The following is a 20,522-nucleotide window of genomic DNA, read 5'->3' as shown; positions in this document are numbered from 1 at the left end:
AATCAGATTCTTGTAGCTCTGCCTTTGGAAAGTCTGTGGCCCTTGCTGTAGTGGCTGTACACAGGATGCAGTCTACAAAACCAGAAATGCAGAAGTCCTATGTTTTGACTCCCTGGATTCATCAACCTGCTTCAGGATGGCTGGGGGAATCCAACTGTTAAGTCTAGCCAGACAGCGCAACTTGGGCTTAGCTGCCATTGTAACCAGCCTTGTTTCTCAACAGTAGCAAAGCCGAATGCATTGGTAAATATTTTCAGGTTTGGGCCTGCATAAGGTAGAAGGGACAACAAGTGGTTTTATATGCTAGGGAGTTCTTGTTCTTAGAGCTTTCCCTCTAGCTTGAGAGAAGCACATAACTAGTTTTATAGTGGGTTGACAGAAAAGAAGTGGGGGGGGAAAAATGGGAACGCAGGGAGAAAGCCAAAGGCGTTATTACTAGAACAGGTTTAGAATGCTATTCTTTGCTTTTCATGAGCTTAGGGCAATGGGGAGTTTAAAGCTTAGCACTTCCTGAGAGGGTTTCTTACTCTACCGGCTCAGTTCTATCACTTATTTAAGGCAATTCAGGTCTCTGAACGGTTAAAGAATTGATACCAAATTTGATGAACTTTGATCCAGGATACTGACAAAACAGGACTTCATATAAACAATTTCAGTATGTTCATGAGGTTAGCTTGTGTGTTCTGTTAAATAGTAAAAAATGACACTTCTGTTTCTGTTTACCTAGCATAATTCTGCAAATGTTGCCTCCTTCTGCTTTAGAATGGAAATGCTCTTCTCCAAGAGAGCACTGTCCAAACTTCTTTGCCAAAATTTTTTGATTAAATTAATATCGTTTTATTTTGAAAACAAGAATAAGCCACAAACATGTTTTCTTGCTTCGGCTATCCAGAAGAACGTCAACAGTATTTTCAGATTTTCCTTCCCTACACAACTGTATGTAGGAAGAGTGCAGTTGGAAGCAGAAGACGTAAGATGATGTATCTTCTGTTTGTTTACTACAGTAACAAGACAATGGATTACCTCTTTATTAGAACTTGTGTAGCTTTGCAGTATTGAAACAAATGTAGGTATTAAAATACACATCAGTAATACGTTTCTGAATGGCTGAGTACCGTGCTCTCTTAGCATTGAAATACCCAGCCATTGGATTAGTTTGTCCCTCATGTTTGCTGAGTTTGGAAGCTATTTCAGAATGCCTTCAGCTTGTATTCTTCCCCAAAAGCATAGAACTCACTTCTCTGCATCCGCAATTCAAGTCAGAGAAACTGGGCACTGCAAACACAAGAGGTCTGCCTGCACAGAATCAGTGAAGACAAGTCTAAACAGCGGATTTTTTTGAATATGCAGCTGGGTTATCTGAATGTTCTTTATGCAGTGTACCTCAGTTTTAGTACAGATAGCACTTGTCTTGGTTCTTGTCATTAGTCTGAAGCTGCCCCTGAGAAAATCTTGAAAGGGAAAGTAGTGAAAGCTAATCAGCTGGCCCTTTCTTCTTAAGAACCAGTGTATTTTGTAATTCCCCCACTAATAATAAGGCGTCATGCTGGAGAATCGCGATTGTGTTGTTAAGCAAGACTGACTTCACCTGAGCAGTATAGTTGGCAGCTGTTGAATGTTTAATGGACTTTAAACAAACAAAAAAACTGAGCAGGTGGAGGTAGACATGGCAAACTGACAGGCGGTGTCAGATGCTCCTTTGAAATGGATAATCTGACTCCATTCACTTCTTTCTGGAAATAAGATCTAGTAATTAACCAAACAAAAGATAGAAGGGTTAAGACTGCATCTTTAAAGCAGCTGTGCTTGATAAATGTCTCTGGTCTTAAATCAATCTTTAGCAAAGCACAGAGACTTAGCAGCAGCTTGCTTATGCCAACGCTAAAAATACTTGATGTGTACAGGTAACCATGTCAAGGCTCTGGAGTTAATCCATGAGAACAATTCCTTCTGGTATTGGCAAAGGTGAGGATGCTTGCTTCTATAGAAATGAGGTTTTGAGCTGTGACTTAAGCTGTCACTTAGGTGACTGTTTCGGAAAGCTTCCTTTTAAGCTTTGAAGTGTGTAAGCTGACAAACTGTTTAAGTTCAGAACTGGGTTTACAGTTTCTTGTTCTCTGACTGTATGCAACTTCTCATGTTTCAGACTGAAAGCAGAATTCCAGCGGTACCAGTCATACAACTATAATGATTATTACCAAGATTACCAGAACTACTACTCGCAGTGGAGTTACGATGCTTACGCTGACTACAACTACAGCTCCTATGCTCCCTATGACAGCATGCAAGCTGTTGGAGACTGCTCTTTAGGAGATTCTTTAATGGCTCCAGCTGTTTTTGAGGTAAAGATACTGCACGCTTGCTGTAAAGAAAATATTTCACAGATAGTATGTTGTACAGATTTGTGTGAATCAGCAAAAAGAATCCGAAGTTGAAAACATGCTTTCTGCTTAGTGTGAAGTTAAAAGAGCAGATTCCATTCAGAGGTGTTTGTATTTAAGTGCTTAAATAGTAAATCCATAGAATTAGTGATTTATACACCATTATTTGTTCACGCATACCAAAGAATGGTTTTGACAGCATAATTGCGTACGCTTCTTCTGTTCCTGTTCTTCTGATTTGCTTTGCTTAAAGCAAATTAAACAGTTGTTTTAAGTGGTCTTATCGTGGTCAATTTATTAGTTGTGACCTCCGGAAGTCCCTTCCAACCTGTACTGCAATATTGGCTTTCTTCTAAAAATAAATAGATAAAATGCCATCTATCCTTGTAGTTGTAGGAAGAAGGAATGGATTGAGACTGCAGCACTTTGAATCTGTGATGCTTTCTGAAATGAGTTATGATTAAACTTAGCCTTTTCTGTCTTTCAGGAATCTTCAGTTATGACTGAAATTGGTGATGACCTAATTACTGAAGGTAATAAGGGTTCTATCATTGTCACTTGAGTTTAGCCATCCTTGTGCCTTTTAACAATACAAGCCAACCTCTGCTGGATGAAGGACATCTTGAAAATTCAGCTGAGGTCAAACCTCTGTGGGGTTGATCTGCAATCAGCTGGGGTTTTAAAGCTGATACAGCATACACTGACCGCATCAAGTAAAACGGGACACTGTCAATGCTTCGCAGCAGGTTTCTTGTACCTGTGCCTTCATTCCCATTTGAAAATGGTCTAAGACAGAATTTTGTTCTTTGTATTGGTTCCGCTAAACAGATTTTATATTAGAAACTCAGTAATATGCAAAAGCTTTGTTCTCCACCCTGAGGTAAAAGCTTATGTTGCAGATTCCAAAAGGAGGATTCAGCTTGCACTTACAAATACGGTACAAAACATATTTGTGTCCTGGAAGGTTTGCAAAGTTCCTCACGTGGAGGCATTTTGTGTTAGTGTTTAGAAACTATCCTATGTAACGTGTATTGCCGTAGAAGTGAATTAAATGACTCTTGGGAGGGTTTCATGGCTGATTATCCTTAAACGTTATCTTTACTATCTTAAACATTGTCTTTGTCTTTATCTTGAAAGACAATTCTAGTCCCAGCCTTCTAATATACAAATTCCCAAAAGTTGGAGCTGTGAGGCTCAAAATTTTAGAGGACTAAATACCTCACTAAAATTAGTAGATCTAATAGCTTATTACACTTAGCTTAAAATACATTTTATTAGCCATTTCACGTGAAGTTTTTTGTGCGCATGCCTCAGATTTGATACTTGGACTTACCAGGCTTTTATTTTCAGATCCACAGCTCTACTTGGATGTTGATGAAATGAACAGACAATTCATGGAGACAAGCGAAGAACTCTACGATTCACTCATGAATTGTCACTGGCAACCTCTGGATACGGTCACTTCTGAAATCCCCTCTGCTATTTAAGTGTCTTCTATAGCATGACCGTTATGACCAAGGTGCTAAAACTACATTTCTTCTTCATTATTCTAGCTCATAAGTTTTAAAGCACAATGATAGGTTGGGTTTTTTTTGCTATGCTTTTGACAGTTTCTGTAATCTTTTTGTTCATCACTCTCTTCTTGGAGCATCATGAAGTCATGTAAATATTCGAGAAATGTAAAGAGGTAAATGGGGTCTAAAGATAGACTTGCCTGTGTAAATAAAAAATTTGTTTCTGCAAACCTGCCAGCAAGGGATTTTACTTGTACCTGTGTGCAGCACGTTCTCTTCCAGCTTATGGAATTTAACAAGGTAGTAAGGGTATTTCATCTGTCTTTATTTTTATATGGGCATTAGGACACAAGCAAAATCTAGCTTTCCCTTGTTTTCCTGGTTCCTTAGGTAAGCGACAAGCCAAGCCTTTCATGTGCTTGCTTAGACTGGAAGTATGTATGGGAGACACTCACAGGCCTTGCTATGGAAACACCTGTGCCCACTTTTTCCTGCAGGCTGCTGGCTCTAACCGTACTACTGATATATGCTAGGTCAGCTAAAATCGGCTTATAAATAGGGTATGTTAAGCATATGGAAGTGTAGACTTCAACTGCCATAGCTACAAACATCCCGTGGAATGAGGATGATGTCTGCTGGCACTCTCTGCATCAGCATTCAGTTTTCCCTTGCCCTTCTTACTGTTAGACTTCTCAGCTGACGCTTTACAGCGAAGAAATTGCTACAACATAATCCGTGTTCTTAAACCTAAAAAAAAAATATCTTGGAGAAAACAACTTGCTGGTTTTCCCTCCTTGCTGGCAAGGAGAAAAATAGTCCACCAGGAACAACAAAAAAATCCTAGTAACAGCTCCTTAAGTTATACCCTCTGCTACCCTCTCTGATTGCTCTGGTCTTCCTTCATTCGTGGTAATGAAGTTTTTAAAGCTCTGGTAGAAGGATGACAGTACTCAAGTCAAAGGAGATGAGAGCCATGAGGAAAGCTTTGCTTTAAGCTAGAGCAGTCTTGCGAGTTGCTGCCTTTATGCTGTTCTTATCTTGAAGGGTACAGAGTCTTTTCCAGTCATAGGGACTCCATAACCCTATGAGTATGGAGAAATAGTTGCTAATTAACAGTGTGTATAGTAAGTAAGTGAGGCTGGAAACAAAAGAATATTCCTCCAAGAAAAAAAAGGAAGCAGAAATTACTGTACTTAATAGCTGGGGAAGCTGTTAAAGCTAGTTGACACAGTTGTGGTACTGCCGTGTGTGTTTTGGGGGCAACATAAACCATAATTGCTGTGATGGCAGGTAAGAATCCAATTCTTTTTTATGGCTTAGTGTAGTCAGTGAAAGCAGTAGTCCTAAGCTGCATGCTGTTCTTAAATGTAATGCAAATTCTCTTTTGTGACTCCTCAGTACTTCCAGGTTACTTGTAGCTGATCACCAGCAACTGCTTCTGTTAGCTATTAGCTGTTGGGTTTTTGCTAGGAATACTTTCAGTCCTGAATTGAAATGATGACATCCTGAAACAGAAGAGGCTCTTGGAGTATTGTAGGAAGCACATTCTTCCTGGTTCTAGTGCAGGTGTACACGTAGGAGGAGACAGAAGGCAAAGAACCTCACATAGGTGGAGGGGGTGAGGTGGCATCACAGTTAGAGCTGTTGCAGTTAACTCTTCCCAAAGCATGAAAGCAACGTGGCTGGGAACAGGGATTTGTTGGGTTGCTTCTTTGTGTGAGCCAGGGAGTCTTTTGAGGGGCAGATTAATAAGAATATGACACAAGGTAGAGGTGGAATAGATGAAGCAAAGAATCTGGGTGGGAAAAGGGTTGCTTGTACGTGTCTATGGAATTGTTTCAGGGGACTGAGCTGGGGCAAATTCAAGATAATAGATGCAGCCTCCTTGAATTTGGATGGCAGTGCTGAAGCTTCAAAACCTTACAAGGTTTGATGCCACTTCAATTGGAGTGCATAGCTGTGGTACTTGAGCTCAGAAGTGCAAACTGCACAGGATTTTTTTATCTATTTTCTTCAACGTGAGCAGCAAAACATCTTCCAGGAATGTGCCTGGGTGCTACGCTGCTTTGACACGGCTTGCTTTGCATCACCAAACACAGTAGTTAGGTTGCATCGAGTACTTTGTGGAAACATTCATTGTGTTGTCACCCAGAAATGGGATGCTACAGATATGTGTTGGCCCGGCAGTATCAGTGCTGGTTTTTGGCCTTTGAGAGGTTGGTCCATAACATGTGACCTGTGTAATGAGGGGCCCACATAGATTGGTGACTTCATTAAGTCTGATACTGTGGTGGTGTGTGACCCAAGGCCCTGAACGTCAGAAAATCAGGCTGTGGCCACCTATTTTATGCAGACTTTGCCTATTAACAAGGTCTCTACACTGTACGTTAGAGACGTGCGCCTCCTTTTCCGGACTAGATAGTGAAAATACCAGTTTTGTAGTTCAGTGAATGAGATTGGTTGGGCTGTTTGTTCTCCAGGGCTGAAAAATGTTGGGAGTGTATTCTCTTGGAGTCCACAGAAATGAAAATGATGAGAGGAAGAGAACGTCGGTTGCAGCCCGCGTGCTGCTGTTATAAAGTAGTTCTCTGATGTCTTTTTCCCTCTGCTGAGACTTATCAGCCTATCGTCCTTTCCTGTTAGGAGCGCATACCTGGCTTGGGATGGTGTGCGCAGTGCAGATTCTTTACCGTAAGAGCACAGTGAATGCCAGACTTCTTCCTGTACTGCCGTGTTAACCATGAGTCACAAATTCAGGAAGCAGTGATTGCATCGGAACTGCTAGAATGCTTTGCGGAGTCTTTTTACTGGGTAAACTTCACAGCTGCAGTTACAACTTCCAGCCTGTGTTAGCTGAACACATCGTACTGGTGCCCGCCATCAGTTTGACAAAGATGGGATTGCAGTAGGAACTTGCTTTCTTCCTTCTTTTTAATTAAACAAGTCTTTGAAGCAACTTTTCCAACACCGCCATACTTCACTTCTTCCAGTTATTTTCTGTTTTACTTAGCTGAAATGTTTTTTTTTCTTCCAAGCTTGAGGAAGTTCTCTACAAGAATGTCCCGTAATGATTTCATAAACTCTTTTCGTTGTACCTAGCTGCAACAGAGAGTGCTTTTATTCAAAAACCTGCTGTTTTTTTTTTTCAAGAAGTAGTGGGGTTTTTCCTATCTCTTCACTGATGGGAAAGGCTGTAGGACAGTAGCTTGAGGGGCTACTAATGCTGTCATCAGTGAGCCGGGAAAAGGCAGGAGTCCGAAACGGGTAAAAAGTACTTAAAAGGATACCAAAAGAGTAAATGGTACTTAAGCCGTGGATGTTTCTTTTTGCAGGGATGCTCTGGACCAACCGCTTCTTTCTAGCGCTACCTCAAAGTAACTTGCAGATAGAACTCACAGGGAAGATTGATCAAATGGTGATGATCGCTGTCATTCTGCTGGACACGCAGATACTTGCCTTTCGTTTTGGCTCATTTTTAATACCAATTAACTTCAGTGCCTCGCGTTAATAGACACCGTTTGACTGCATCGGCAAATGTTTCTGAGTCGTGAGTGTCATTAAAGGCCTGTCACCCTATGGAAATCCTTCTAAATAAGAAAAATGGCATTTAAATAAATAAATAAAGCAGCGTTTGAACTTATGAGCAAACCTAGCGTAGCTGCCTTTGACGCTGATCTGGAGGAGAAAAATCACGTTATCACACTACTATGGTTGCCTTAATAGGTTTGGTGTACGTGAGGGAGGGAAGCATTATGTGATGTTTGCCTAGCTATTACATGGCCAATGCAGGAGGGGTTTTAGTCAGTTCCCTGAGCACGGATTGTTGCAGAAGTCGGTGATTTCACTGCCCAATGTCTGTTCTTAAGGGCACGATTCACGTCCCGTTATCGTTTTTATTATTTATTTATGTGTTTATTTTCTGGGGCGGCGATCTGTCACGATGCCCATCGTTCCCCTGCCGTGGGGTAGAATTTAGCGTGACGACCGCTTCCCGGACCAACGGGGCCACGAATCCGGCCTAAAACACTGCTTGTGCGTTGGTTGTCGGCGTGGGGGCTGTTGGTTGTCGGTGCGGGGGTATCGGTTGTCGGTGCGGGGCTTTTCTGACGAGCACTGTGGGCTCGGGGCGCCGTCCCACGCCCGGCGCGGTGCTGCGGCACACCGGCGGTCGGCGCCACGGCGCGGGGAGGCTCTGGAGGTGACTCCTAGCCCCGTGCTTACGGTGGCCGGGCCGGGGTTCATTATGGCGGCCGGGTCCTGAGGGCGGGAGCGGGAGGGCGGCGGGACCGGGACGGGACCGGGGCGGGGCGAGGAACGGGAGCGGCAGCGGGAGGGGGGGGCGCGCGTTCCCGTGAGGGGAGGGGGCGCGCGAGGGAGGGAGGGGGAGGGTGTGAGAAACACTCCGTAGCCAAGAACTTGGGCTCAGGCGAGGAGCTCAGCGAAGCAGGAATTTATTCGCGATCGCAGTGGCGGGCGTCCCGTCCGTGCGAGGACTACCGCACACCAAATTTCCCTGGTGTATTGCCAAGCACTTCCCCGTGCAAGGGCTTACCATACACCGCATTTCCCGAGACTCTTCCTTTCTCTCCCTTAGCTCACGCTTCGGCCGTCTCCGGCCGCGCCCCTCGCGGAGCTGCGGAACCGCGGATCAGGACTCCACACTCGCTCCGTACAAAAGTACGTCTCAATCACACGGCACACAGAGTCTCACCCGACCCCCAAGGCAATACTTCCTATTTCTTACCTTGGTCTGTGCACAGAGTTACCGGATCAATTCTCAAAGCCGGAGTGCCTGCCTTCTTCCCTTCCCCACTCCTTCACGGATCCTGCCTCTTTCATCAGTCTCGGGCCCTCTGTCAGCTCTCCGCAGAACCGCCGCCGTCGATGCACAGGACCGCTGAAATCAGCGGGGCATGCCTTCCTGCTGCTGCGGCGGTGGGGCTCCCCAGTAGGCGACTGGCTCCCGGACGAGCCCCCAAATTGTGAGAAACACTCCGTAGCCAAGAACTTGGGCTCAGGCGAGGAGCTCAGCGAAGCAGGAATTTATTCGCGATCGCAGTGGCGGGCGTCCCACGAGCAGGAGCGCCCCTGCTGGTTCCAAAACCCAGTTTATATACTTTTTGATGACGGGACCCTCCCCTGTTTCCCCACTGAGGGGGTGATCCAGGCTCACAATCTGTCTGATGCTTCCCAGACAATGCATGGCCTTCAGTTGCCGGCCTGTTAAATTTCGAATTTCTTTTGACTTTTTTACTGGTTGAAGCGGTAATGTTTCTTCACTTACCTGACTTGACTCAACACCGTGATTTTCCCCGAATTGTTCTACGGAGTCTGGTTGTCTGCATTTTACAAGGTCGCCTGCTAAGCGTTCTTATCGCTGCAAGCACACCTCAATACCCCATTCCTTACCTTTAAACAACGTAACTCTGCAAAAACAACATTTTTATTCCCACGAGGGGCAGGGCAGGCCCCGCGGCGCGTGGCGGCGGGGGGCGGGGGGGCCCCGTGACGGCACCGAACGCGGGGGGGGGGCGGTATGGCCTCGGGCGGCGCGACCGGTAGCGGCGCGACCGGCAGCGGCATGGCCGGCGGTGGCAGGGCCGGTGGCGGCGGGGCGCCGGGCGGCAGCCCAGGAGCCCGATCAGGAGGAGGAGGAGCAGGAGGAGGAGGAGGAGGAGGAGGAGGAGGAGGAGGAGGAGGAGGAGGAGCGGCCGGCGGCAAGGTGAAGAGGCGGCGCCACCGTTTGGGCGCCGCGAAGCCCCCCTGTGCCAGGAGCAAGCGGGTGAGGAGCGGCCCCCCCACAGCGGGCCCTTCCCCCTCAGCCCACCAGTTACCCCCTTACTTACCCCCTTACCTTACCCGCCCCTTTATCCCCTTAGTTACCCCCTACCCACCTCCTTACCCCCTTAGTTACCCCCTCGACCGCTTAGTTACCCCCTTAGTTACCCCCTCAACGGCTTAGTTACCCCCTTAGTTACCCCCTCAGCCCCTTCCTAACCCCCTCAGTTACCCCCTCAGCCCCTTACTTACCCCCTTACCCCTCTACCCAGCCCATTACCCCCCTCCTCCCCCTCCCCTTCACCCCCAGCCCGCTGCCCTCAGGACCCCCAGTGCCACCCCCAGGGCTTTCCCCGCTCCCTGCACCCCTCCTCAGCCCATCATCAATTCTCTGAACGTTACCTGCCAGGCTTTGCTTCTCGTTTGTGCTGTAGGGTACAGCAGGTTGACGGTGAAAGCGGTCCGTCAATTCGGGGTGTGAAAATCCCCGTGCTGGAGGGGGGACGCGCCGAGATCCCTCCCAGCAGCTCTTTGCTAAGAAATGTCAGGACGCCCAGAGAGATGCTCTGGAGATGCCCTCTGCACATGTTTGTTCAGCCAAAACCTCTCCGCTATGAAATGAGCAACGTAGCTGAGGGGATTGATTATCATATGCAAAACCAAGGGAGCGCTACGCATGGATAGCTGCTCAATTAGGTTTTTATCACTTGCAGAAATGCCAAGTCCCTTATACCATATATTGACAATCAATCTTGTCCATCTAAAGCTGGCCTGGAAGGGCAGTGCAAACATTCCCCACGCTTACAGAGCAACCGTTGAAACCTCTGGCTTGAACAGTGCATTAATGTTGAAAGTGCCATAGCTTGCGTGTGCCGACACCGTGTAGCTAACTGATAAACCTTACACGTGGACTAAAAATAATCAGTGGAGATGGTTTTCTAACTTTTCCATTGTCTGTTATCTCTGCGTGTTTTCCAGTAGGTTTATTTAAAGAGTGTGCCAGAGCAAACACGTGCGTGGGGATATCTGGGGGATTCTGCACAGAGAATGGCTGCTGCACATCCAGCGCAGATCAAATTAACAGTAACTTATCGGGGAAGAATTTTAATGATTTGATAAATAGACAAACTGATAGGTGTTACATGTGTGCATTTATTATAGCAGTTAGCTTTGTAACCAGACGAATCGTGCAAATGTTCATAACGTAAAAGGACGAGCTTTGAGCAGATAGCTTGCTTAGAGCATTTGTCAATTAATTTCAGTTTATTTTCAATATCATGTCCACTCTGCAGAAGGTTCTGTGGCTTAATGTTAATTGTCTCTCAGTGATGCAGTTGGGGAGGCACGAAAGCGACCGATGCGATTTTGTGAGGTTATACCTCTGGTTCTGATCCCTACCCCGCTGTTTTTCTCATCCTTCCCCCTACAACTTTAGTCGATAAGTCGATTCTTAGAAATACTTAAATAGATGTGTTTTGTGTGCTTGTGATCGTAATTACAGCCCACCAAACCCTCTGTCTCTTACCATTAAGCTCTGAAGGTGCCTGGGCACTGTAGACAGTATAGTTAGCAGCTTCAAAGTTCCTGGGAACTAGTCCTGGATCTAATTTACTTTTTTTTTTTCCCCCTGCCTGCAGGAGGGATGATTAGCAGGATGCCTAGCTCATGATTGTCAGCTTTCTGGATATTATTTTTTATTATTAATTTTTATTATTAATTATATTCATTTATATTAATTTATCTTTTATTTAACCGTAGTTCCTGGGGCTTTCGGTCAGGTGGGAATTCTCCGATCGTACCCGATGTATGCCGCAGAGTCAGTCTTCTACAAAATACAGCAACAGCTTTAGAAGGCTCTTGCAAGAGGAGGTGCTGGTGCTATAGCTATAGCTGTGTTTCTTCCAGGACATCTTCTGGGTTAGCCTGACTGTTGAGAGCAGAACTGTTTTTTGTGCGTATAGTCACTGCAATTCAGCATTACTAAAATTGAAAATATTTAGATTCACTGATTTTAATGGGTAGTATGGTCCTGACTGTCGCAGTAGATAATTGCTGAACTTCTGGTTTAGTTGGTTTTCACGTGAGGGTGCGAAGAGGAAGAGTCCTGGAACAAGTCTGTAGGTCAGGAGCTGTTCAGGCGTAGAGTTTCCTGATAGCCTTGCAGATTGACGACCTGCTGGTGAATTTTGGCAGAGGTTTCAGAACTTTGAACCTTGCCAAGGTCACTTGGAAGTGCAGAAAGTGATAGGTAGTTATAAATCAATCTTAGGTGAATTTTAGGTTTACCAGAAGTGTAGCGATCCTATGCCAGGGATCAACCTCGTCGTCGTCTTCTGAATATTTGCTGTATAATATCTGTCTTCAAGGTCCGTGGAAGGTGGTATCCCAGCATATGCTGTTGACTGTGTTTCTGTAATTAAACAAGTGTTTTTTCTTTCAAGCAGGGAATAATTAGCAGAATGACAGAAACGGTGAAAAATATTGTACCGGCCTGGCTGCAGAAGTATTTCAATAAGCGTGAGGAGGAGTGTGTAGACAGAAATGAATCTGCAAACCAGGAGGAGACTCCGGTAAACTATCACCACGATTATTCAGATGAAGATACCATAATCGATGAGAGATTCATGCCTGAACCAGCAGGAATTAGTAGACGAGGTATGTGAAAAATCATTTGGAATTCTGGCCATCTGTATTTATTCACAGATTTCTAGTTTTGAATCTGAATTTCAAAAGGAAATTGGAATGAGGGTTTTGACAGAATGAAAAAAAAAACAAACAATCAAAAAAGTCGAAACAACTGTTTGTGAAACCGTCTTAGCTTTAAACTGTATACACAGTTACGAAGCATACATCTTATGCTCTTGGAAGGCATCAGTTAACTTTGGGTACTCTATTAGCCAGGTGCTAAATGCTGAAAATAAGTCATTTGCAAGTGTGCTGGGTTGCATTTTCCATCTTTTAAAAGATATGGAATGAAAATCTGTCTAATTGCCTAAGGCAATTAAAAAAATTAATTTGTTTTGCAGTCTTCGAAACAAAAGACTAGATGCTAGAATGGCAGAGGAAAATTCCGTCTCGTGTCCCGACTTTGTTTGTTTTGTTTTGTTTTTTTTTTGTTTTGGGCTTTGATCAATTTAGTAAAGTTCCTCGTTAACTTGATGGTGAACTGGGGAACTTGTGCACGGATGTGGTTTATGAGATTATTGTCCTTAAAATATTCAATAACTTTAAGGTCTACGCGGGGGGAGGGGGTGTCTTTGAAAAGGTATTTGACCGTTGGCAACGAGGTTTGCAAGTCCTTTACCTCATGAAAGATTAATTTGTCTTATATCCAGTGCCTCTCACTGTTCCTGTAGTCCTGTTGTATAAATTTGCATCTATTCTTATTTGAGTTTCTCTTAAATTAGCTGTTTTGGGGAAGTCAGCTTTTAATAAGTAAAGAAGTTTTGTCTGAGCGTGCGTAGGTAACCATAGATAATGTGGAAAGTCAGTTGCTTCTGTTGTTGGCAGAATCAAAAAATAAGGAGGAAATATCTTTGCCTCCAATCTCATCTAATTGTAAACAAGGAGATTGATGGCTTTCTGTGTAGCTGTAGCTTGGGAATGAGTTTGGAGAAAAGAATAGAGAAGGTCTTCGTGACTGAGGAACACATGTTGGCTTTCCTATGTAACTGCGTGAAAGGAGCTTTCAGTAAGAACAGCTGCACTGCAAGCTTGCTAACTCCAGGAGATCAGGAGCAGGTGGACACCCTGGAACCTTTTGCAGCTTATGTTGCTGTCCGTGGGTGTCGCTTACTATGCTTAAGAATAAGATTTTTTTTTTTAATTATTACTACATTTTGAAACCAATGTGTTTCTTCAGTTCTGAGGTATCAGTGTGCTGGAGCCTATATTGGGTGGCCTTCCGCCTGAATACCTTTCTGTATCTCAAACGGTGCTGTCCTAAAAATCTGCTCATGGTTTGGAGAGCTAATTAGTGGTACTGCAGTGGTTATGAAGATTGAACTAACTAGTTTAAGCTTCAGTTCAAGTATCAAGAGGATAGTGGCTCAAAGTCATTTGAATTGCCCAGATTCCTGGGAGAGACAGTAGGCTTTCATCAGGCAAAATACCCATGAATAGTTCCATTCATTTAGCAAGATAGACTTCAAGGCCACCTATTCCAGGCCACTGGCATTGTTTGCAGACCCTTTGCTTCAAGAGGGAAAAATGCTCATCTGGTTACTTGGGTCAACATCCTTGTCCCTTGGGTCAAAATCCCAATAGTTAATGGGTAGGAGATGATGTTTTGCCTCTAACGTGAGCTGATATGGAAGAACTTGGGAAAAAAGTACTGCAAACGTTCATTTTCATGTTGTGTATTCAGATTAATATAACCTTTGTTCCAATATTATGGAAGCTGCAGTGTTATCTGTATTTACCGTGTAATCTCAAATTTTGTAAAGCTTATTGCAAGCTGTACATGGGAGAAGGAGTATATATGTTTGATTTAGTGAACGGCCAAGTCAGCGTTAGAGCATTTGAGCACGGGGTCAGAATGTGGTGTTGTAAAACCTCATAGTTAACTACTTCTGGATGCAACATTAATACTGTGTATCGCAAGCAGTGTTGTTGTTGTAGCCAGACAGTTAGATGCAACCGTATCTGGGTGAGGAAGAAGTTAAATTTGGCTTCTCTCTTTTTGCGCTTAGAACTTGGCAATAGCATGGCTGTCGATAGGAAACAGGTTTTGGCTTCTGTGAGCTTGTCTATAGCAAAGCTAATTATCTCCCTGTTCTTGTCTAGAACCATCCACAAGTAGATCAGCACTGAACTTCCCAGTTGTGTTAACAAGGCCCTCTCTTCATCGGAGCCGTCTGAATTATACCATGCTGGATTCTCCTGTCCCACCTTGTCAGCCCTCGACATCTTCTATATTTGGCATTGGCAGTCCTAGGCTGTCCTTCATAAAAGAAATAGAAGATTCTACCTCTCAACAAGACGATGATAACATCCCAACAACCAGTGATTCCTCCTCTAGAGCATCTGATGAAGGTGATTTTTGTGTTCTCTGTTTAATTGACTTTTTTTTTAATGTGAAGTACCTTGCGTTCTTTAATATTCCACATCACCTTAGTAAATAAAATAGGTGAATGTCAACTTTGGATGCGAGAATTAAATTGAATTTTTAGTGTTTTAGAAGTATATAATCCTATCACCTTTTTAATAGAAGCGTGCTTTGGAATACGTTTATGATACCCTGATGTTAGAAAGAGTCAATGCTGAAATATACACATTCAGCTAGGTTATATGTAAATTTTGAACTGGGACGGTAGGAAATCAGGCTGACTTGCCGTAGCTTGACAACTAGGCTGATTGTCTAGAAGGAAGAGTGGCTCAGAATATCTAACAGACAGCTGGTTAAATGTGAATAAGTGCAGGTGACAAATAGGAACACGAGATGTTTTCCTGTGTTTCAGCAAGAGAAGATAAAGAAACTACTCTGACATAAGCTATAGGCTGTTTTTTGACCTTTCTTGGTAGAAGGCTTCAGCTGTCAATACTTTCATGTCTTTTGCCAAATTCATTGAGGAAAGCACACCATTTTAAAATAAAAAATAAGCATCGTGTCGATGTAGGTTGGTACGTAGGTCTTCTCGCTGAAAGGGCGAACAGCAGGTTTGCAGCTTTTTCTAGTCCCCCATATAGACAGGGACTGACGTGTGCTCAGCAGGTTTTCCAGAGAACTTTTGTACAGCTGAGAGTAGAGTTGCTGGGCTTTAGCAATATAACCTGAGTGCACTAGAACTTTCTGGTGTGTCTTCGTAAAACATACATGGGCAGAAGATCGTTAACTCTTAGAGCAGCCTTTGGGGAATCTTCCAGGTTTAAAACCTGTGCGATTATGATCTGTGCTGGCCTCCAGCCTTTTACCAACACAGAAAAAAGCTTTGTCCGTACAAATGCACTGATGTTTATGCGGTCCTCTTTTATCTTAGCCTGAAGGAAAAAAATATCTGCATTGGAAGCACAGTATTAACTTGGTAAGATTGCTGAAAACTACTTGCAGCTCTGTGAACAGTTTTCAAGTTTGTAGGTGATACTTGGTTTTCAGTCTGTACGTGAAGTTGATCTATTTAAGGAAGCTGAAGTCATGCTTATTTTTCTGTATTGAAGAACTTGAATTAGTGTGATCTTTATTGTTAAAGTTCTGTACGTACTAGAGGCATTTACATCTAGCATACGTCATTTTGGCAGATGTTGCAGTTTTAAAAAATACTTCATCGTCACTGCTCTGGCCCGCAGGAGCTGAAAGAATTCATTCCCTCTCGCAGCATTCTGCAGCTAGCTCTAAGAAACCTGCATTCAGTTTATTTGTTTTTGGAGGACTGTGTCCTGTAAGTACTGCACAGTATTTCTTTTAATCAGTTTGAATGTGTACCTGTTTTTCTATCCACTTCTCATACTGTGTTTCCGTAGGTACGTGGAAGCACGTCTGTTTTTAAGCAAAACCAGCTTGGGTTTTCTCCATTTTACCCCGGAAAGACGGCCTATGCCGGTGGTGCAGCTGTAAGATCAAGGCAGCCAAAGACGGAACCTTATCAGGTATGAGAAAAGTAGTGTAGTGGGAAATAGTGATGGAAATAAAAAAAGCAGCACTGCCAAAGGAGCTTTGAGCAGGGAGCTGAATATGTGGTAACAGTTGCTCTTCTGCCCACTTGGTCTACAAAAATAGACGTCTGAGATTGATTTCTGTTTAAATTCTTTTATAACAGTTTTTACCACAGGTAATACTTGTCAGAAAGAACAAGAATGACAGTTTGGGCTAGTTGTTGGTAGTTGGGGTTTCCTCTGTTGTTAGGTCTTTCAAAAAATTCCATTTAAGTGCCATTGTCTGCCTCTGACTACATTACGTTAAAATAACTTGATGCAAAAAAACCAATGACAGCATAACTTTGAAAACTTGTCTTTATGGTAGCAAAAGCTACAGTAGTCAAACCTGGCTAATATTTATCTGTGGATCTTCTTTTCCAAGCATGCCTACATTCATGCTATGGATATGTTGTATAAACCTGCAGTCTTTGAAAATATCTAAAATCAACTTTGCTGATCCTTTGTTCTTCTGGTACACAGAGGCATGCAGGACTAAATGCAGTCCCAAGATAAGCAGTAACATGCTTTCTGTTTTGAACGATTCATATAGTTCTTGGAGAGAGTTATTTGCCCCCAAGAGTTCTTGGAAATAGCAAATAAAAACTGCTGACAACTCTGATTAGCTAGAGCTGAATCGAAAAGGAAAGTCAAATCAGGTTTGGTAGGAATGTATTTAAATGAAAGTGACTTTTATCGATAAATCAAAAGGAATTTTAAGAAAATGAAAACGCGGGTTTGCTGGCTCTGTTCTGACAGTCCATTTGTGCAACGGAAAAAGGGCAGTACAAGTACCTCACTTACGGGAAACCTTGAAACCTTGTGGTGCAAAGCTGGGAACCCTCTTTGGTTGGCTATTTTTGTTTTTTACAATATTACTGCATTATGGTAAAAAGAGGAACCAAAATACTAGGCTTTTAAAGGAGAGAGTAGCTTGCTTCTTGCTGCTTGCTGTGAATGACAGCAAGGTACTAGAGAGTCCAGCGAAGGGCCACCAAGATGATCAAGGGACTGGGAGCACCTCTCCTCTGAGGAGAGGCAGGGACTGCTGGGCCCGTTTAGCATGGAGGAGAGGAGGTTCAGGGGGGATCTTATTGGTGTATATAAATACCTGAATGGATGGTGCAAAGAGCATAGAGAGCCATTGTGTTTTCAGCGGTGCCCAGTGCCAGGTCAAGAGGCAACAGGCACAAACTGAAACGTGAGGCTTTGTCTGAGCATCAGGAAATGCTTTTGCACTGTGCGGGTGATGGAGCCCTGGCACGGGTTGCCCGGAGAGGCTGTGGAGTCTCCCTCTTTGGAGGTCTTCAAGAGCTGACTTGACATGGTCCTGGGCAACCTGCTCGGGGTGGCCCTGCTTGAGCAGGGGGGTAGACCAGGCGATCTCTAGAGGTCACTTCCAACCTTAACCATTCTGTGGTTCTGTGAGTCTCACTTGTGTTTTTACACGCTGCGTGGTCTGCTTCCTGTCTTCACATCGTGTGATAAGCACAGTGTGGTTATTTGAGGGGTTTAACCTGGGAAGAAAAAAAGTCACACCAAAGGAAGTTTTTGACTGATATTTGAAGCTGGGTGGTGCAAATAAACAGTTTACTTTTTCAGTGTAATGTTTAGATCTGTTACAGTTTAAATCAGATCTTTATCTTTTAAGACAAAGATTTGCAGCCAACTTTAATCTTGGGGGAAGGGAGGAAGCAAGAGAGAAGTAAAACTAGTTCCTGGTTATGATTGTATACACTGATTTTAAGATGGTACACTTAGACCATCGTGAAACTCTGAGGTCTGTGTTGTTACTGAAAATGCTTTCTGTACCACAAGCCTTTTCTTGAGTTCTGTTTCCCTGATTACTGCTTCGGAGGCCTTAGCAGTCCTAGCATCATCCGTCTTGACCTTTTACAAGTACGGAGTTCTTTTATTGCTCGTGCAACAAGCACGTGCAAGATGCACTGAGGCCCAAGGTAAACTTCATTAAACTCCGAATGTATTCTCTTCTTTATGGCTTGAACTCCCAGTGACTGCATGTTTCTCTGTCATCAGAATATATTGATTGTATCATCAGTGTAGCCTTGGGACGTAAAATACATGCCTCCTTAGCTGAGAATTGACCATTGTAACACTTAAAATGCTAATTTTTCAGGCACAAAAGAGAGCGAAAGCTAGAGAAGAAACTGTGCGGTCCCACGCTACCTTGAGTACCTCAGCATGGTGCATCTTGGAGGCAGTGGAGAAGCTGTCAACCGCTTTGTTGGTAAATAGCACTTCTTTTAATCTGTTTTTGCTTCATGTGTTTATAAAACTTAGTAAATGTGCCATCAAAGCATAAAGATAAAACTATTCTTCCTTACGTTGTGGCCGGTTTAATTTATTGCGCTGTTTTTTCAACAGGATGCTAAAAGAATGACATCTCTTTTGCCGCTGTGTTGTGTAAGTTGACCATGAACCCCCACATTTTTGTTGCAGGGAACCCTCTCTCTCAGGAGAAAAAAATTGCCCTCTAATATTTATGCTTTGTTTTTTCCCTCAGCCTCCGGACATAGATAAACCGGATATTACTGACTTCCAGTCCAAACGAAGAAAGGTAAGAACCAATAATGTCTTAAGCTGAGGTAGATAACTTTTTCAATGCTTTATCACTATTAGAAAAATTTTCTCAAACCTCAGTGACAACATAGACATCAAATCAAGTTAATATTGGCATGTATCCACAGTAGATGATGGGCTGTGAAGATTACTCAGGTTAAGAATTATGTTATCTTTGTAAGTTGAGAGCAACAGCTCTAGAACACACCAAGTCGTTTTATCTTGTCCCCCAACTTGGGGTGAAGCTGCATATTAAAATTCCTGTTGAGGCAAGTTTTCTCTTGAAGAAATGATCACAAATAGAAAAATACTGCTTGAGTGGTCATATAGACTTTGTACAGACTTCCGTGTTCATTCGGGCACAGAAAACTAACTTTTCTGCTTTTTATCACCATTCAAAGTAAAGAGGAGGAAAATTGTTAATTTCCGACGCTATAAATCTTACGCTCCTAAATTCCTGTTTGGAGGTAGCACAGAACTGGTGATAATGCTGTGGTAAAGCATGACTTCCTTTCATTTTCTTTAAAAAATGAAAACTAGTCATCTTTTTTTGATGACTTTAGTTAGGGGTATCCTTGGGCTTATTAAATTGCAAAACCCTTAAATGACCACTTGAAGATCAGGTGACTGAAGGAAATAACAAGATGTGCAAACTTTTCATCTTCTGTTCTAATGAGAAAAGGGACAGTGTCTCAAGAAGTTTCTGTGCTAATTCCTTGACTGGATGGATGTATAATTAAGTTTACAATCACTTCAGAGTTTACAAACATCTCAGATTTCCTGGACCATCTTTTCACCATCTGCCAAATTACAAGGGCATGGAGAAGTGAAGTATATCATAAATATTATCCAAATAACTAAAACCAAATCTGGTGTGAATTCTCAGTTATATTATAGCAATACACCTGTGATAAGGCATTAAGAAAGATCTGCCAGATTTGCAACAGAGAGCCTGAAATTGTCAGCCACTAAATGAATGTTGCACGCAGCTGTCAGTGGGTGAAAGGAGATAGATTGTCTATTCATAATACTAGAATTCATAATGGTGGCGGGAGAAGGGTAGCCCGTGATGAGAAGCAATTATTTGCTGAGGAGACGATCGTGTGTTTTCCTGCTAAAGTGAACATGCGGTTGACGGAACACTTGTGCACTCGGGCTAAACTTCTGCAGTGGGTAGCAGTGATGTGGTATTTTTCTTATTTCAAGGAACTGTACCAGGCAGAATAGCTCTTGGTGTATTGAATGCCTAACTGGGGGATTTAATATTTTTCTTTTTTACCTTTAAAACCAGCAATGAACCATCGTTCACTCAAAGTAGATTTGTGAACTTACATAAAACATGTCTTATTCAAGGTTTCAAACTGAATGTAATATTTTTTAGAAAGATGCATTTTTGTATACTTTAGAGAGAGTGTGAATCCTATTACTAAGAGCTGGGAGATACTGTGAAATTAAAGCTGCAGCGTAAACAAAAATTTCCTGTTGGTATTGATTTGAACAATAGCATGCTTCCTAAGACTGTATTTTCTGATCCTTAAGACCGCAGGCGGAGCCATCGGTAAATCTTGTAGCCTTTAGGGTTTGTTTTCTGTCTGACAGTTCAGTTAAGTCAGTTTTGCAGAACACGCAGTGGTCTGTG

General features: G+C 43.2%; 2 protein-coding genes across 13 annotated transcripts in view; both read left to right on the top strand.

The window, feature by feature from the left end:
* The window catches only part of LOC308188777 (tRNA selenocysteine 1-associated protein 1-like), a 10,142-nt gene extending 6,017 nt beyond the window's left edge, over window positions 1-4,125 (top strand). For all 10 annotated transcript variants that reach the window (XM_080578188.1, XM_080578181.1, XM_080578186.1 and 7 more), the window contains 3 exons: window positions 2,147-2,342; window positions 2,869-2,914; window positions 3,732-4,125. In XM_080578188.1, the coding sequence (XP_080434314.1) occupies window positions 2,147-2,342; window positions 2,869-2,914; window positions 3,732-3,868 (379 nt within the window). In that variant the 3' untranslated portion in view covers window positions 3,869-4,125. The remainder of the gene's footprint in view (window positions 1-2,146; window positions 2,343-2,868; window positions 2,915-3,731) is intronic.
* Window positions 3,762-20,522, top strand: LOC308188768 (nuclear pore complex protein Nup153-like). Of its 3 annotated transcripts, none has more exons than XM_080578165.1 (8): window positions 3,762-3,900; window positions 12,118-12,328; window positions 14,459-14,707; window positions 15,911-16,050; window positions 16,133-16,258; window positions 18,441-18,551; window positions 18,689-18,727; window positions 18,828-20,522. In XM_080578165.1, exons 1-8 carry the CDS (start codon window positions 3,883-3,885, stop codon window positions 18,906-18,908), a joined length of 975 nt encoding a protein of 324 aa, XP_080434291.1. In that variant the 5' UTR covers window positions 3,762-3,882; the 3' UTR covers window positions 18,909-20,522. The 3 variants fall into 3 exon arrangements, with proteins under 3 accessions (XP_080434291.1, XP_080434290.1, XP_080434289.1); XM_080578164.1 differs by having other exon boundaries at window positions 12,115-12,328; XM_080578163.1 differs by lacking the exon at window positions 3,762-3,900 and adding an exon at window positions 7,228-9,677.

This window comes from Anser brachyrhynchus (assembly GCF_964034855.1).
Source record: "Anser brachyrhynchus genome assembly, chromosome: 2".
NCBI lineage: Eukaryota > Metazoa > Chordata > Aves > Anseriformes > Anatidae > Anser > Anser brachyrhynchus.
This window is presented reverse-complemented; position numbering and strand designations above follow the sequence as displayed.

What these genes read in the sequence shown, in the direction of transcription:
- LOC308188768 (XM_080578163.1), top strand. Translation starts at nt 9,432, where the DNA reads ATGGCCTCGGGCGGCGCGACCGGTAGCGGCGCGACCGGCAGCGGCATG. An exon ending in CAAAGACGGAACCTTATCAG is followed by an intron (nt 16,259 to 18,440) that starts GTATGAGAAAAG and finishes CTAATTTTTCAG; the next exon opens with GCACAAAAGAGAGCGAAAGC. An exon ending in AGCTGTCAACCGCTTTGTTG is followed by an intron (nt 18,552 to 18,688) that starts GTAAATAGCACT and finishes TTTTTTCAACAG; the next exon opens with GATGCTAAAAGAATGACATC.